Here is a 16,484-nt window from a genome sequence, read left to right on the forward strand (position 1 = left end):
GCTCTGGCTGACAAAGTGCGACCAAAGCACAGCCTTGTTTTGCTGTGAGGAGGCCATTTCCTTTCGTCTTTCACGGCTTTTTGGCTCTAATAGCACCAAACAGTTACAAGTTCTCCCTAGACATTCATCCGCGGGAAAGTATGTTCTTCCAGGACTGGATTTTGCACAGTTTGCCTTCTTTTGATGCATTAAATCTGCTTATCTGCTCAAGACCTGCAGTCAGAAAGCAAAACCCTCCTGACTGGAAAGGTTCAGGATGAGATATAAGCTGAAGGGATGGCAAACACCTTCCTCCAGCACAGGGCTTTACAAACCTTATTTGATGAAGCATTACAAAAATATGATGAGCTCCTTTTTTTGGCCAAGCGCTGACCTTTGGCTTTTCTTTCACAGCCAAAAAACAAACTAGGGATCCTTCATGGCACAGAAGGCTGGAAAGGGTCTCACAAGATCTGCAGTCCAGCCTCTTTCTCAGTGCACGGTCAGTGCTGAATTAAGACCATGTAACTCATGGCTTGGTCTTGGTGGCATCCTTTGATCCCTGATCTGGAGGGTGTACGGCATGCATGAAAGACCCCATTTGACATCTTCCATGTGAAATTAAGACTGGTACTTTCCTGAGGCAAATGAAGAAGAGATTATTGATACAAACTCCATTATCACACAGGCTTTTGTTTTCCAGGAGTCATTCTAAAACTAGGGGACCTAAAGCAGAAAATGGTGTTTAGTTTAAAAAGAAAAAGAAAAAAAAAAAAGAATTTACTGGGATCTTTGCATAAGGTAACATTCATATGATGGATCAAATCTCTTGAGCAGGACAATTGGTTACTGTCCAGATGGTGACAGGAGTCTCCATTGCAAGGGTCTGTGCAGCAGCATCTCCAGATGAGTCAGGTGAGACTCCCCACACTTACAACGCAACTGGTCTTACATGATCACTCCAGCACATGTACAATCTGTTGCTATTGATTATTTTAAACTATATACAAAACAACTCCTATCTTAACTACGTACAGAAGACTGTCGGCCATTTCTGCATCTCCAGGTAGTTTTTACTTCTGCAAGGTGTGCACAGTTTGATCAGTTCTGCTGCAGGAACCATCTGGGTGGCCTCTGGCATGCCCAGATCATCTCCCCAGGCTGTTAGTCTGCACATGAAGACATGCAGGTGGTATTTACCGTTGGCTTAGGCACAGCAGTACCTCCTGGGGGATCTTCAGAACAGTCCCAAAGCTCCTATAACAACAAGTCAAATGTTTTCTTCTGAAGGTGGCTGGAAGATGAGTCCACTGTCTCCACTCAAGTCGGTCCATTGCCTAACCACTGCAAAAGTGAGCTGGGGAGGATCTGGACCACTACGGGAATGGGCGACTACAGTGTGCTGAGTGTGCACATGGGCAGAGCCCCAATACCCAGCCACACTACAGCTATAGCTGTGGGGCAAACTTGAATTTCATCCTTCTATCACACTTATAACTTAAATTTCATAGCTTTTGTCACAGCAGCCCCTTGGGAAGGGTTTTCTTCTGGGCAGCTGTGGAGGGCTTCCAAGCAGTTCTGGAGGATTTCTAGGTTTTCCAGCCTGTTATGGTTGCTAAGGGCCACTTTCTTGTCCCAGTTGCTCTGTCCTGGCCTGTGGCCTCAATGTTACACAAGTTAAGGCCAGCAACTTGTGCTGCATGGGGTCAGAGAGCCCATCATCACCTGTCTGACCTGGAGAGGGTCCCCAAGGAGCAGGACAGAGGTAGGAGGGTGGAGGTGGGAAGGGGTATCTCCATGCAGGAGCAGAGGTAGTTCTGGCCCCAAAAATAAGTGGCTCAGTTTTGGTGGACTGGAGAAGGGGAAGGGATAAAGGGATGGCAGCAGCAGGGTGACACCAGCCCAGTGCCCGCAGTGTCACTGAGTTGACCCTTGCCCTGCTGCGGCTCCAGGAATAGAGGCTGCTTTCCCACTGACAACCTGGCAGGGACAAGGGCAGAGGACAGCGTGGGTCAGAGGGGCCCATGCAAAGGGCTTGGTAGTGGACAGCAGCCATGCAAACTTCCAGCCCAGGGCATTCCTGCCTGGGCAGGACACTCAGCTCCCTTTGCATCACTCCTTGGCTTCAGGGAAAGGTGGATCCTGGACATGGATCATAGGCAAGAGACTGGAGAGAATTCCCTAGAACCAAGGGCTGATGCAAGCCCTCACGGGAAAATATGAGATACTCTGAGTTGCGAAGGGCATCTGCGCAGTCAGTGAGATACCAGCACAGAGGCAGGAGGAGCAGCATGGCAGGGCTCCGTGTCTGCTCCACTCTGGTGACTAGGGCCAATAGGGGATCTGGCCTGGGCGTTGTCAGGCAGCTCCTGCAGATGCCAAACCCTCCCGAGCAGGTCTATGCCACCTGCCAGGACCCCAAGGGAGAGCGAGCACAGGTGAGGCTGGGCCAGGCTGAGATGGAACTGGCTTTGCTGGGGGACGGAAACGCAGGGCAGCATGCGCTGCCAGGGAGGCGTGTCAGGGCCAGGAGGGGATTTTTAAGGGCTCAAATGGGGAGCTGCAGCCTGCTGCCATGGCTGCCTGGGCACAGGGCAGCCCATTTCGCACGGCTGTGGGACAAACTGTGCAGGGGGTGTGCAGAGGGGCCAGGTCTCCTGGAGGACAGCGAGGGAGCTCTGACACAGCCTGGCACCCATCTCCTCAAGGGCTAGAGGGAAAGGGCTTGTGTCTGCAACAGGAGGGCAGAGAGTAAAGCAGTGGCACATGGTGTGGGCAGGAGGCACGGAGCCCTGTCTGACTGGAGCAGGGCATCCGGGGTAGGCTGCTGGGCATGGGGGAGTGCAGGGGCAGAGCAGGAGTGACAGTGGCTGTGCCTGGGACAGGCTGAGAGCTGCCCTCTGCCCAGGTGTCCCTGCCTCTCTGTGCCCATGTTGTCCCCTCTCTTGCAGGAGTTGCAGCATTTGGCCTCCAAGCACCCCAACCTGGTCATCGTCCCGCTTGGTAGGTGCTCCTGCCTGTGCCCCAAGGGTGAGGGCCCCTTGTCCGGGCTCCCCTCTTTAACAAGTGCTGTCTCCTCCCACGGCCCTGGCACTCGCCTGGGATGCTGTGCACACCCCAGCAACCCAGTGAGAGGTGGGAGCTGTGCCAACAGCCCCAGCACGTTGTGGGGGAAACAGGCTCGCTGCTGTCACTGCTGCCCACAGCCTGTCTGCAGCCATGCTGGGGCCCTGCCTTCCTGCCTGGCAGTGGCCCTGTGGCCCTGGGCTCCTCTCTCCTCTGGGGCTCTTTCTCCCAGGTGCCCTGATTCCTGCCCCGGCCCGTCCCTGAGGGCAGACGGGGTTCCTGTCCCCTGGCATCCGGCGTGATAGGAGCCTTGGAGGGGAAGCGGGCGCTTACCTCCCCCTGTGTTGGCTCTGTAGAAGTCACCGACCCTGCCAGCATCCAGGCAGCTGCAGCCAGAGTCAGGGAGCACCTGAAGGACTCTGGGCTGAACCTCCTCATCAACAATGCTGGAATTGCAAAGTTGAGCTATTTAGATACCGAGACGCTGGCGGACATGTCCCAGGTGTATGCCACCAACACGATTGGGCCGCTGCTGGTGAGCCAGGTGAGGACCCCCATCTGTGGCTTTGCAGCTCATCCCCAGGGACCATCCCTTTCCCTCGGCTCCAGCTCCCCGAGCTGGGACATCCCAGGCAGGTGGGAAGGGCTGAAGGGAAGGGCCTGGTCTCTGCTCTGGTGCCCGATGGGCTCTTGTCCTGGCAAAGGGCCTTGCATTCTCCAGCTCAGATGGGGAGTGCAAGGAGCCATCGGCCAGTGCCAAGGAGGAGGAACCTGGTGGTCTGAGGCTGTGAGAGCAGGAATCTGCTCACTGATTTGGTGCTGATGTGACACACTCTGGAAGGAGCAGGTCCTCTCTCCTGAACCACATCTGCACAGGCCCTTCATTCCTCTCCTTGCAGGCGTTCCTGCCCTTGCTGAAGAAGGCTGCCCAGGGAAGCCCAAGTTCTGAGCTGAGCTGCAGCAAGGCAGCCATCATCAACATGTCCAGCTCTGCTGGCTCCATTGAGGAAGTGTATTTATGGGATTTGGGGCAAAGTGTCTCATACCGCTGCAGCAAGGTATTGCCAGGCTGTGCTGGGCGTGAGCCCCCACATTTTTTTTTTCTCCAAAACCCCCTCCAAGCCCTCTTGTGACTCCCCTCCCTCCCTCCACCCCTCTCCACTTGCAACAGTTCTCGGGAGTCCCTTTCTCCCTGGAGACGCTCTAGCCCAGTTCCTGGCCCCATTCTTGGAGGGCTGTGCTGGGACCAGCCTTCAGCTGTGCTGGGTGTCTGTGCATGGAGACTGCAGCAGCACTGTGTGTCCTGGGGAGCTCTCCTCACCTGCCCTCCTCTGCTCCTGCCTTGGGGTCTGCACATGTTCCCTTTGGGAGGGGACTTCTTTCCTCCTCACAGTGATCCCTGTGATGTCTCCCTGCAGGCTGCTCTGAACATGCTCACCAAGTGCCAGTCCTTGGGGTACCGGCAACACGGCATCCTCTGTGCTGCTCTCCACCCTGGCTGGGTGCAAACAGACATGGGGAACGTAGCAGGACATAAGGTAGGATTTTTTCTGGGGCAGGTCCAGAAGAACCTCATCGTTCAGGAACCCGGAGAGCCCTGTGTCCTGAACATCCTGAGACCTGCCGGGCTCCGGTGGAGCTGTCTGGACAATGCTCTGAGCTTGAGGCACAGGAGGGAAGGAGATGACAGACAGGGACTCTTCCTGTGAAGTGCTGGTGTCTCCTCACTTCACTCACCCCAGAGAGCCCTGAGCCCCAGGCTCAGGGAGACAGTGGCCCAAGCAGGAGCCAGGGCAGACCTTCAGAAGGCCTTGGGCACATGACCATGTTTATCCTGTGTCCCTGCAGCCTCCATTGACACTGGACGTGAGTGTACAAGGGATGCTGAACGTGCTCTGCTCCCTGTCCGAGAAGGACAATGGGACTTTCCTGGACTGGGAAGGGAAAGTAGTGCCATGGTGAGACACCAGCCCAGCGTCGTGCCAGGATCCTGGCAGCAGGTCCCTTTGCTGCTGCACTGTGCTGTGCCCATTTCCTCAATAAACCCGTGTCCATGAGCAGCAGTGCTGCTGTGTCCATCTGCACCTGCAACAGGATGTGTGTGGGGTGTGAACTTGCAGAAGGTAGCCCTCTTCCTGGGATGGACTGCTCATTGTTGTGTATAGCAGTGCTGCAAGCCAGCTCTCCTGACTCGTGGCTGTGCATGGGGATCCCCGTAAGTGTCAGCCTGCGGGTCCTGTGGGAGCATAACTGGGCTCTGGAAACATCCCCTCCAGGAGGCAAGGGAGCTGGGGGCTGGCTTCTCAGGCTGATGCCCATCTCTGAGGAGCTGGTCAGCCCAGGGGCAATGGGGCCCAGATGGGTGCTGAGGGAAGGCAGCACAGGGCTGGCAAACACCCCGAGCAGCCGTAGGGCTCACTTTCCCCCAGATAGCTGTGCTCAGGGGCCACGTAGACACCAGTCCGGCCTGGGATAGCTCAGTGGGGCTGGGGAGTCATGGGGACTCATGGGCCCTCTCCCCATGTGGGGCTGCAAAAGGTCTGTCCTACAGAGAACTGTCCTGCCTCCTGCATCCTCTCCCATGGGGCTGGAGCCTGCAGGGAACTGCTGGTCTTAGGCAGGACACACAAGGTACTCACACAGCCAAGGGGCAACGCGTGGAGAGCCAGGCTCCGGGCTCAGCCAGGTGCTACCATCCCATCAGGGAGCTCGGGGTGGCATGTCCTGTCCCTTCCTGGTCACTCTGCAGATGCAGCTCACCCAGGACATGGAGGCTGCTAGCTGAGGCGAGGGTGGGGGAACAGTGCCCACGGCATGCCCAGCTGGACAAAGCCCCTCGAGGGAACAGGGGAGCCCTAGCCTGGGGACGGTGACCCCCAGCCCCCGGGAGGGCAGGAGGGAGGCTCAGTGCGCGTGAGGCAGCCCGCTTCGGAGAGGGACTGAGCATGTGCCCCAGGCATTGCTGGCGCCACGCATGCCAAGAGAGGAGAAGGGCTCCCAGCACGTCCCTGGGCTGAGGGGGGCACCAGCCATTTGGGCTGTGGATGTGTGGGGCCATGACAGCTCAGCTGGGTCCTCGCACTTCCCCTGGGGCCAGCGGGCCCAGCTCCACAGCGACAGCCCAGGGCCAACTGGGCCTGGCCCCATGGTGATAGCACACAGCCAACGTGGCCTGGCCCACAGTGACGGCCCAGGGCTGACAAGGCCTGGCCCCGTGGTGACAGCCTGGGGCCGACTGGCTCTGGCCCCACGGTGACAACATGGGGCTGATAGAGCCTGGCAACAATTAGACCCCATGATGGCAATTGGGCTGCTGGGGCCTGGCCCCCTCTCCTGCCTGCAGGCTCCATTGCTCCCCAGAGATGCCTGAGCAGAGAGACACTTCCAGCTGCCGTTTCTGGCCCCTGGCCTGCACTGGGAGGGCAGCAAGAGGCACCCAGGTCCCGGGAAGGGCTGAGGGGCTGTGTGCCTGCCCCAAGGGGTGCTGCAAAGGGCTGCGGGCAGCAAGCTGGCACGGGAGCATGGGCAAGCGAAGGGCTGGCTGGGTACAGGCCCCTTCCCAGGCATCGCTGCAGGGACAGGGCCTGGAGCAAGAGGTGACGGGGGATGCCCTGCCCCATGGCTGGGAGGGCCACTGCAGCGGGCCTCGTGGGGGGCAGACACCTGCTGCTGGCAAACAGCAACCAGGATGGGGGAGCAGGAGCACGCTGGGGAGGGGCACCCACTCCCAGGGACCGAGGGGACAGGGGCAAGGAGCTGGGGCATCATCACCCGGCACAAGCCCCATACTGGCAAAAGGCCGTGGATGCAGAGTCAGAGGAGAGAGGTGTCAGCTCCCGCCGTTTACAGAGGCAGGGGTACAGAAGTGCTGCAAGACTCTGCACATGGGGTGGGAAAGAAGGGAGAGAGCAGCTGACTCCCATGTCCTTCCCGTCTCCCTGGCAGCCTGGGTCCAGCAAAAGATGAGCAGCAGAGCGTGGGCACTGCAGCAGGTAGATGAGCAGGCAAGGGGGAGGCTGGCAGGGACAGCGGACGTGGGGCTCTGGCGCTGCTGCAGCTCCTGGCTGGCAGTCTGTCACCACGGCACGCTGTTTCCTTCCCAGTCGAGGAAGGCACTGGTGGTGTCCTGCGAGAGGCTGGCCAGCACGGTTAGGATGCCCCGTACACTGTTCTCCACAGTCAGAGGGGCCTGCAGAGGGGACAAGGGTGAAGGTCACTGCTGTGGACCAAGACTGGCACAGAAAGCAGCAGGGTCTGACCAGACTGGAGGATGCACAGCCTGGAGCACTGCTGCTCCCTTTTCCCCTAGCCGTAGCAGGGTAGGATGGTCGCGGGAGCCTTTTTCCTTTTTCCCACCTCTCTCAGGGCTCTGCTGGGCGGGACAGGGGCTGGCTATCCATGCACCTGGCACACCACAGCTTGCTGCCTGCTTGCGGCCAGCTCTGCCCCAGGAGATTGTCCTGGCAGCTGATGGCATCACACAACATCCTCTTGCGATACTCTTTCATCGTGGTACCACATCTGCTGCCGTGGCACAGCTACAGCCCTGTAATCACACCTGCAACTCTTCTGCCAAGGACAGCACATCTGTCATGGTATCTTGTCTGTCATGAAACACTTCTATCAGGGTAGCATGTACACTGCAATGGCAGATACAGCATGGTACCTCGTCTATCATGGGGGTTTCTACACTGGTGACATACCCATTACAATGGCACATCTGCCACAATCCCCCACGTCTCATAGCAGAGCTCTGCTGGGGCGCTGCACACCTCTTGCAATAGCACATCTATCCTAGCATCTCATCATCATGAATCTTGTCCCTTAGGCTAGCACACCTATCCTCCTGGCACATCCCCAGGCTATCGTGACACTCTTCTCCTGACATGTATCACAAATGGCATGTGTTCTGCAGCTTCCCATCTGTCACGGCATGCTGGCAGGAGGCCCACTTGGTGTGGCCTTGGCAACAGCTGGAAGCCCTTGTGCTGGATGCCCTGAGATGATCCAACTGATGTTGGTCTCTGGGTAGCCTTTGTCATTTTCCCCACTTCCCTCCCTGCTATTCCTTCCTGGATCCAGTGTCGGCAGGACTGCCACGGCCTGTGGTCCCCCTCCTTGCCCCACCTGAGCGGCTCCAGACCCTCCACCTCTGCATGTGCAGAGACGCAGACTTCAGAGCTGCCCCTAGGGCTTCAGGACCTAAGTGCCACTGCCCTCCCTGAAAGGTGGGGTTACGGCAGCACACAGAGCAACAGGCGGACCCAGTCCTGCTGCCCCTTCCCTGCACAGCACAGTACCTTCTCTGTCCCCATGTCAGTCTTCACCCAGCCGGGATGGATCGCTGTGCACAAGATCCCCTTGTCTTTGGGCTCTGCGGCCATGCACCTTGTCATCATGTTCTGTGCAGCCTGGAAGAGGCACCGCCGTGCCAGCGTGACTCAGGGGAGTGGATGGATGCTGGGGTGCATGTAGGCGGGAGCGGGGGGATTTGCTAGCCAGGAGGTGTGTGTGGCTGGGAAATGGGACTTTGCCCCGCAGTAAAGCATTGGCACAACCAGCCCACAAGGCTCCATCCCAGATGCTGCTGGACCCAGGGCTGGCAGCCTCTGTGCTTGCCCTGGGAGAACCAGGCAGAGGCTGGATGTCTTGGGGCAGGTATGTGTGGGGGTCCCATGGGCTCCCCTCCGTGGCCACTGTGCACGGAGCCAGCAGAGCAGCCCCTGCACATCCTCTGGCACCTCATCTTGTTGCTGGCATGGCATGGTACATGGGGGCCTCCAGCACCCCAAGGTGCAGGCCCAGGACATCCCCTGACATGTCACCTTGCTGGAATGGTATAGGTACCTGGGGGCCCTCCTACACCCCGAGGTGCAACCCCAGCACATCCCCTGGCACCTCACCTTGCTGGCACGGTATGGGTACATCGGGGCCTCCAGCACCCCAAGGCACAGCCCAATGGAGCCCACTTTGGTGGACACATTGATGATTGCGGCCCTGCTGCAGCTCAGGCCCTCCTTCCCCTGGCCCTTTGCCGCCTTCTCCAAGAGGGGCAGAAATTCCTGACACAAAGACACCAGTGCTCTGTTAATGCATGACAAATCTGAGTCTGAGGAATGCCCGGAAGGTCCCTGACCCAGACCACTGATGGGGAGATGGACAGACACCCTAGGCAGAAGGGCAGTGGATGGGGAGGATGCCCCATGGATGGGACAGGTCCCCTCGGCTCTGGCACTTCCTAGGGAAGAACAGTGCCAGCACAGCCTGTCCAGGCCGGCACGCAGGAGCTCCAGCTGGGGAGGAGTGAAGCAGCACGGCCAGTGCTGGGGCTGGGCTGAGTTGCCAATCCGCATCCCTGCTCCTTAGGGTGGGCAGAGGAGCCTTGCAGCCCATGGTCTCACTCCCCATCAGTCTGGCTCAATCCAGAGTGAGGACCTTTCCTGCTGAGGGTCTTGCATTCCACCTGGAAACGACAATGGAAACAACCCCCCCCCCTTGCCATGGGAAGCATTTCTCCCAGGCAGGAGAAACCCCAACAGGCCACACATACCTTGGTGACCTGGAGGGGCCCGATCACGTTGGTGGTGAACGCAGAGAGCATCTCCTGTGAATCCACAGACTGCAGCGTGGCACGGGAGCTGACGCCTGCGTTGTTGATGAGCAGGTTCAGGCCCTGGCCCTTCAGATGGGACTGCACAGCCTGCACTGCCCTTTGGATGCTGGGCAAGCTCACTGTGTCTGCCAGGGTAAAAAAGGACGTGGAGGAGAGCTCTGGCAGCTTCCATGGGTACTGCCTGAGGTCCTGTCCTGTTGCAGGGCAGCGGTCCCTGCCTGCCCACCAGTGCCACACTGCTCATCGGCTCCCTAACATAGCTCACTTCTTCCCACCTCCAATCTGCAGCACCAGAATAGCTCTGAGTACCCCATCCGTCCCTTGTGTGCCCTCAGAAAAATTTGCTGTGGTTGGAGTGGCTCTTTTTAAACAAGTATTATCCAAAAAGGAAGGATTGGTTTGAACAGATCAGAGTGTTAAACACATCAAAATGAGCAGCAGCTTGTCCTCACTTATTGGTTTTGCCCAGAAGCCCGGGCTTCACAGGCTTAGCTGGATTAGAGTTTACAACGCGTCCCTTGGGAGGAATCCCCTGGGAAGATGCCTAGCTGGGTTTATGGGTATAGCCTTACTGCTTGGATGCTTCAACAAGAGATATTTTCACTTCCAGTGGGATGACTTTTTTAAAGTAAAGCAATTTTTTATGAAGGTTCATTCTTTCATATCCAATGTTTCAAACTGCTATCCAGCTCCTTTTTTTAATGATATAGGAGGCTACTCTTAAGAGGAGCTTAACTACATTTGCTTTTTATATTCAAGGAATTTATGATTGCACAGGGCTTATTTTATAACAGATTCTTGGTCCTTACACATTGAGGCTCCCAGATTTATTTCATATGTCATTGCCATTAGGAACCAATCCCAGTTGGATGTATATATTTCAATGACAGACATCATCTTTTGGGAAACAACGTACCTATGCTCTAGCATCCTTCCGTACTGCACAGCACCCATGGGGGGGCTAACATCTGGTGGATAGATTCATTTTATCTTTGAATTACATGAAGATACAGATACAGGTCTGGTTGACATCTTTTTTCCTTTTTAGCAATCTGTGCTTAAATTGATCTTCAACAACACAATTTCCCATAGTTTTGCAGCTGTTTCACTGGCCAAAGTTAGTGTGTGCTCTTAAAATGTTTGTGAAATCTTTCATTTCTTGCTTTCCTTTTTTGTTTCATTGCTTTTGTTTCACATTGTTACCAGTAAGGATTTTGAGCTGGCAGACAAGCAAGAAAGTGAGCACAAGTAATAAAAAATTTGGGGTATAATTTGCAGTATTTGTTTGCAGACCCTGATCTGGACCTCCTCTTTTTTGCAGATGCTCTAGCCCAGTCGTGTGGGGAAAAATCTTTCCAAGGAACTAGGAACCACTGACTTTTCTGAAATCCTGGTAATGGGTGTAAGCATTTCCAGTTTTTTTTTCTTTGCTTACCTGCTTGGATCTCCTTGGAAATCTGTTAGGCTTTGATTGGCATTTTTGGCTAAACCAATAGGTGTAGCCCGTAAGACACATGAATATTCATTTGTATGGGCATGTTACAGTGTGTCTTTGCTCTCTGATCACAATTCACTGTGCACACATTTCTGCATATATTTTCGCAGGTGTTTATTTGATGAGCCTGCTTTGGAGGGATTTAGGGAGGGCTTTTTGCAATATTTTGGGTCTCATGCTTTACACAAGACTGAGTTAACAAAGGTTGGAAAAGTTAAAGGCAATCTACTCTTCCCCTGTTGGACTATTTTGTACACCGAGGAGCAGCAGGACAACACTTTTCCTGCTATTTGTAACCAGCCAAGTGGCTTTTTGGTGGTAGGCAAAACTCAGTCTTCCTTTAAAGCATTTGTGCGGCCTGGGACTTGTGTCCCCTTGCCTCATGCAGCACAGGACTTCATAAAGGTCTGATGAAAACAATTTGGGAGAATTTGATGAGGGAATTTGTTGTGGGCCTGCCCTATGTGAATTAAGTACCCATAGGGCAGCACAGGTCTTTATAAGATTATTGTTGCTGTTGCCTTATAAAACCAGTGGTTATTTCTCAACATTTGGCTCAAATTTTAAGTTATTTGTGATTTTGAATTTTGAACTAGGCTTTCCTTTGTGCTGAGGTATTTGGACCCAGCATGAGAGCTTGGACAAATTCAGGTGGTGCTCAGCTTGGGACTGATTTTGCTGGAAGTCCAAATGCTTTCTGCAGCTGACTCAGCCACACACCCCGTACGTAGTATCAGTGTCTTTGGGGTGTGCAGCCTGTCAGGCATGTAGCTTCACCTCAGGATTCAAGAGGACACATGCGACTGGGTACAGGGCCTTTCGCAGCACGCTCTTCAGTGACCTTTTTTTGGATAATGAATTTACTGATTTCCAGGCTCTGTCACTCCATCATAAGGGATCTCTCACCAGCTTTGGTGAATGATTAATTTCTCTGGACTAGCTGAGACATTGCAACAAGGAGAAGTCATGGCATGCTTACTGGCAGCACTTTGAGACCCAAAGCACTTGCATAGCAGAGCACACACTTGCCTTCCCATGCTGCCTATTTTTAGTAAAGATTGACTTCAGAAATGTCGTCTTTGCTGAGAAATGATGAACATTTACTTGAAGTTTTCAGGTGATTTTTAACAAATAAATAGGTAGGTAGAAACTGATACAGTATTTGCATCTCCTTGATTCAGTTTCCTTATTATTCACTCTAAGGAAGTACTTTGGGAACGGGTTCTGGCTGCTTCTTATTTCAGTTATTACAGTGGTGAAAATTTTATTGCTTAGCTGCCTGTTATTTATTTATTTATTTATTTATTACCAACTCTTTTTAGAAACCCACACTGAGCAGACCTCACTCTCTTGGTCACTACTGTCTGCCTCCCTAAGACTCATCTGCAGGACACCACGCTCCTCACTCCAGCACTCTCTGCATATTTAACACTTCACCCCAACTCCAACCTTCTCCAGACACCTTACATCCTTGCCCAGCACCCTGGGAGGTAAGTGCACATACATACCCTATCTTTGGACACATAAAGTGCTGTCCTGTCTTCTCTCCCTTTTCTACTCCAAGCCCTTGTGCTGTCCAGGTCTGTTTGCTACCTTCTCCTGCCGCTCCCCAGTACTGCTGACAAAGGTCACCAAATCCGGCCAACTTCCAAAGGGATAGGAAAACTCCCCAGTCCAGGCTGTGAACACCCCAAACCAGACTATGCCTCTGGGCCTGAGCATCAACCTGTGATACCAACAGCAACAGAGGGCCAGATTTCCCATATGCATCCTTTTAGTCTACTTCTTTTCCCTCTTTTAGCCAGTAGCAAAGGAAACGATGATCATGGTCACTTCCAAACAGGCACCAAAACAATCCTTCTGCTTAGGAACTGTCTGGTAAGGTTGAATGCTGTGCCCTGCCTTGCTTTGGTTTGTGAACCTATGTGTCACAGCCCAAAAAGCCAGGCAAACTCAGGCGCTGCATTCAGCGCTTTTGGGAACTGCTGTCGTACCTCTCCCATAAAACTCACTTGGTCAAGCTCTCCAGACTCACCTCCACCTGCCTCTGAAGCTGGTTTGACTGCTTCCAGACAGAGGACAGTGCTGCTTGAGGGGGAGGGAATGGGCCCAGACATTCACAGATTTGTCCCCACCTGGCAGGGTTGGAGCTGCCTGGCTGCCAGCGTTAAGGCGGGGTGTCTAACAAAGCTGTCCCCGGGCCCCGAGGAAAACAGAGGGCTAGAGACAGTGCCCAGTGCAGGGAGGAAGATTGCTCCATACCTAGCTGGACCAGTTTGATGCTGGGGTGCTGGGCAGCTAATTCTCTCAGGGCCTGGAAACAAAGTGATGGAGCGGGCGTTAGACGTTGCTGGTGACCGACAGCGCGGGAAAGTCTCCCAGATTCAGGACCATGCATCCATCCCATCCCAGCCCTCAGGACAGCCCCAGCCAGACCCTGGCCAGGGTGGCTTTGCACAGGCCAGGGAGGGATTTTGGTGCATTCCCAGCAAACAGGGCAGTGTGGTGTTCCCCCAGCTGGCAGTGCCAGGGATGGAGGGAATTTTGCTGCCCTGCAGAGACGCTGGCAGGAGAAGGCGTCCCTGCTGGACTCAGGCTCTCTTCTCTTCCCCAGCCACAGTGAGGTAATGATCAGCAGGCAGGAAAGGGGTTTCCATTGGCAAGGCCAGGAGTGAGCGTGAGGATGCGGGCGCCCTGCGGGCACAGCCTGAGTGCCCCTCCAGCCTCGTCACATGTAGCTGGGTCGAGCACGGCCATTACCATGGGGCTGGCCTGAGCCCTGATCGCTGGCCAGGGGGGCTGGCAGCTCCCCAGAGACACGGTGGGAGTGTCACGTGGGAGTGACCCAGCCAGCTTGCTCCGACCTGGGAGCCAGACCCTGCAGAGACCTGGCAGGGCCATGGGGTCTGCGAATTCCCCTCACTCACCCAGCTTGGTGCCATCCCTGTGCCCTGCTCCCGCACTGACCTTCCCACTCAGTCCATCAGGTTCACGGCAGGTGGCAAAGATGTGCTGGGGGGCCTGGGGTCTTGCAGCAAGCTGCCTCACCAGCTCCAGCCCGATGCCCCGGTTGGACCCCGTCACGAGGACGCTCTGAGCCAGCGCAGCCATCTTTCCGTGCCCTGGGTGGTGACAAACAGGCTGCACCTGGCAGAATTTCTGTCTGCTCTGCGTGAACAGGAGACCGGGAACAGCCCAGGGTGTGGCTCCAGGCTTCTGTGGGGATGGTGACAGCGCTGGCAGCAGCCCTGGCCCCTCGCCTGCCCCAAGTAGAGCTAGGGGCCCAGGGTGGGCCAGGAGCTCCTCAGCACCTTGGCATGGTGAACAAGGGGCCGCATGTCCCCTGCTTGGCAGCATTACCCAGTTTCCCAAGACTTGATTCCTTCCCTAAAGCCCCAGCTCCTGTAGTCCCTGTAATCATGGAGGATGGGTCACCTCCATTCAATGCTCGGAAGAATGCTTGAAACACAACCAGAAAACAGAAGAGACCTAAACAGGACCAAAATCTGGCTGGCAGTTATTATACAAGCTGGCAAGCTCAACTTGTACAAATGGTCTCCCTCAGAGCACCCAGGAGCCGGCAGAGGAGGCCCCCAGCTCTCTGCAGGCTCGTCCTCCAGCTGTCTGGGTACCAAGCCTGCAGCCATCACCCTTCTCCCTGATGGAAGACAGTGCAGGGAGGCTTATCACACCAATACACCCCTGCTAACCCAAGGCTCCTGCAGCCAAAACCAGCCCAGAGGCATGGATTTGGGGAAGGGAGAAGTGAGTAACGTGCTGAAATAAACAAGGAACTGCCCTGTAAAAAGCCTCAACAGAACTGGCTGTGTTTAGCCCAACATTTGGGGCAACCTGAGCTTAAGATTGGGAAGGAAATAAGAAGAGGAAAGTATTGGGGATGGATCTATCATGTCTAGATGTGTCCAAGAGCACATCTGCTGCCAAGCCTCGCTCAGCCTGTCAGAGGAGACCGAGCTGGCTATTCCTTGAGGATCTCAGTAGTTTCAGACCTGGCACTCACCAGAGAAACATACTGGCTTCAGCCAGCAGCTGCTACATGGTGGAGGGGCAGCAAAATTGGAAAATGTTCTTTCAGCTGACACAGAGCATGGGAAGAAGAAACAATGTTTCCTTCCATCTTGGTGGGTAGACTGTGGCCTCCATGAGACAAGCAGGTGTGCTGGGTGTGCATTTGGGAGAACGGCTGGCATCATTTAGACTCTGATCTACTGTAGAACACATTTACTGTGGGTGTAATCACCCATGCAAGCGATTGCACTGTACAGACCTGCCTGTTCCTGCTGCTATCTGCAAAGCAGCACCTAGAGTGGAGTTCCCATTAGGAACCAACATGACTGGAGTTTCTTCTTTTTCTTTCCAGGCTCCTTGGGAAGGAGAAAACAGACACAAGAAAAAGAAGGCTGAAGGACCAGAATTGGTGGGAATGGCTGCAGGCCAGCCAAGCACAGAGCTGAGAAAGCCAAGCAGCAACCAACCTTTGGAAATGGCCAACTGTTGGCCAGGGCAATGGCAACCAAGGGCAAATCAGAGAGCAGTGCAGACACGCCAGGGCACAGAGAATGGCTCAGGAAAGACAACTTGAGGGCAGAGAGGTTCCAAAAGGGGCCAAATGGGTCGCTGTGGGGAAGAGATGAGACAAATCTATCCAAGATCCCCATGCTGTCGAAGCACCCCATGATCATTCAGATTGGAGAGGACATCAGGAGGGCTCAGATTCAAGCCCCATGCAGAGCTGGCTCAGTATCAACTTTGGACCAGGTTGCCTAGGGCTTGATCCAGTCAGGTCTCAAAAACCTCCATGGAAAGAGATCCCACAGCCTCTCTGGGCCCTTCTTTCAATGCCTGACTATCCTCACAGCAATTTTTTTTCCTCTAAGTCAAGCCTCTCAAGTTCTAGCTTATAAACACTGCCTCTTTGCCTCAGGCTGTGCACCTCCATTACCCGCAGCTCCCTGAGTCTGTGAACTGAATGCGATTGCCACATGTTGAACAATTGCAGTGTGTCTTTTTCACAAACTGGTCCCCTCAGACCCACACAGACGTTCTGCAACCACTACCTCCTGTGCAGGGAGCCATGCCGCATTGACCCACAGAGGCGGGCAAGGAGGGCCTTGATCACTGCTGGCAGCACCCAGCCCACCCTTCCTGCACTGGCTCTTCCTTCCCCTTGCTCCCTTCTTGGCCCAGCCTTCCTAGCAGCCCATCGCCCCCCAGACGCCAGGGGACAACACCACAGGCCTGCACACCAGAGCGGGCCCATGCTGGGCTCGCCAAGGCCTTGCTGCAAGGCAGGGTCACAGCGCGGGCACA

The 16,484-nt window shown here is 55.0% G+C and overlaps 2 protein-coding genes across 2 annotated transcripts; one reads left to right on the plus strand and one right to left on the minus strand.

Moving 5' to 3' along the window:
- The first annotated feature begins 2,255 nt into the window (after positions 1-2,255).
- Positions 2,256-5,048, plus strand: LOC135329747 (C-signal-like). Its single transcript, XM_064519324.1, has 6 exons — positions 2,256-2,417; positions 2,931-2,982; positions 3,402-3,589; positions 3,945-4,103; positions 4,464-4,583; positions 4,894-5,048. Exons 1-6 carry the CDS (start codon positions 2,271-2,273, stop codon positions 5,005-5,007), a joined length of 780 nt encoding a protein of 259 aa, XP_064375394.1. The 5' UTR covers positions 2,256-2,270; the 3' UTR covers positions 5,008-5,048.
- Positions 5,049-7,120: 2,072 nt separating this feature from the next.
- On the minus strand, positions 7,121-14,264 carry LOC112985415 (C-signal-like). The gene is made up of 6 exons (XM_064519326.1): positions 14,121-14,264; positions 13,416-13,467; positions 9,596-9,783; positions 8,949-9,107; positions 8,346-8,456; positions 7,121-7,234 (listed from the first exon to the last, which is right to left on the minus strand). Exons 1-6 carry the CDS (start codon positions 14,262-14,264, stop codon positions 7,121-7,123), a joined length of 768 nt encoding a protein of 255 aa, XP_064375396.1.
- Positions 14,265-16,484: the final 2,220 nt, after the last annotated feature.

This window comes from Dromaius novaehollandiae, chromosome 13 (genome assembly GCF_036370855.1).
Source record: "Dromaius novaehollandiae isolate bDroNov1 chromosome 13, bDroNov1.hap1, whole genome shotgun sequence".
In the NCBI taxonomy this organism is placed as follows: Eukaryota; Metazoa; Chordata; class Aves; order Casuariiformes; family Dromaiidae; genus Dromaius; species Dromaius novaehollandiae.

Excerpts from the sequence above, each read along its gene's own strand:
- LOC135329747 (XM_064519324.1), top strand. The coding sequence starts at position 2,271 with ATGGCAGGGCTCCGTGTCTGCTCCACTCTGGTGACTAGGGCCAATAGG. Across the intron at positions 3,590-3,944 it reads GGCCGCTGCTGGTGAGCCAG|GCGTTCCTGCCCTTGCTGAA; the intron begins GTGAGGACCCCC and ends CTCTCCTTGCAG. Across the intron at positions 4,584-4,893 it reads GGAACGTAGCAGGACATAAG|CCTCCATTGACACTGGACGT; the intron begins GTAGGATTTTTT and ends GTGTCCCTGCAG.
- LOC112985415 (XM_064519326.1), bottom strand. The coding sequence starts at position 14,264 with ATGGCTGCGCTGGCTCAGAGCGTCCTCGTGACGGGGTCCAACCGGGGC. Across the intron at positions 9,784-13,415 it reads CATCAAACTGGTCCAGCTAG|ACACAGTGAGCTTGCCCAGC; the intron begins GTATGGAGCAAT and ends TTACCCTGGCAG. Across the intron at positions 7,235-8,345 it reads CTGACATGGGGACAGAGAAG|GCCCCTCTGACTGTGGAGAA; the intron begins GTACTGTGCTGT and ends TCCCCTCTGCAG.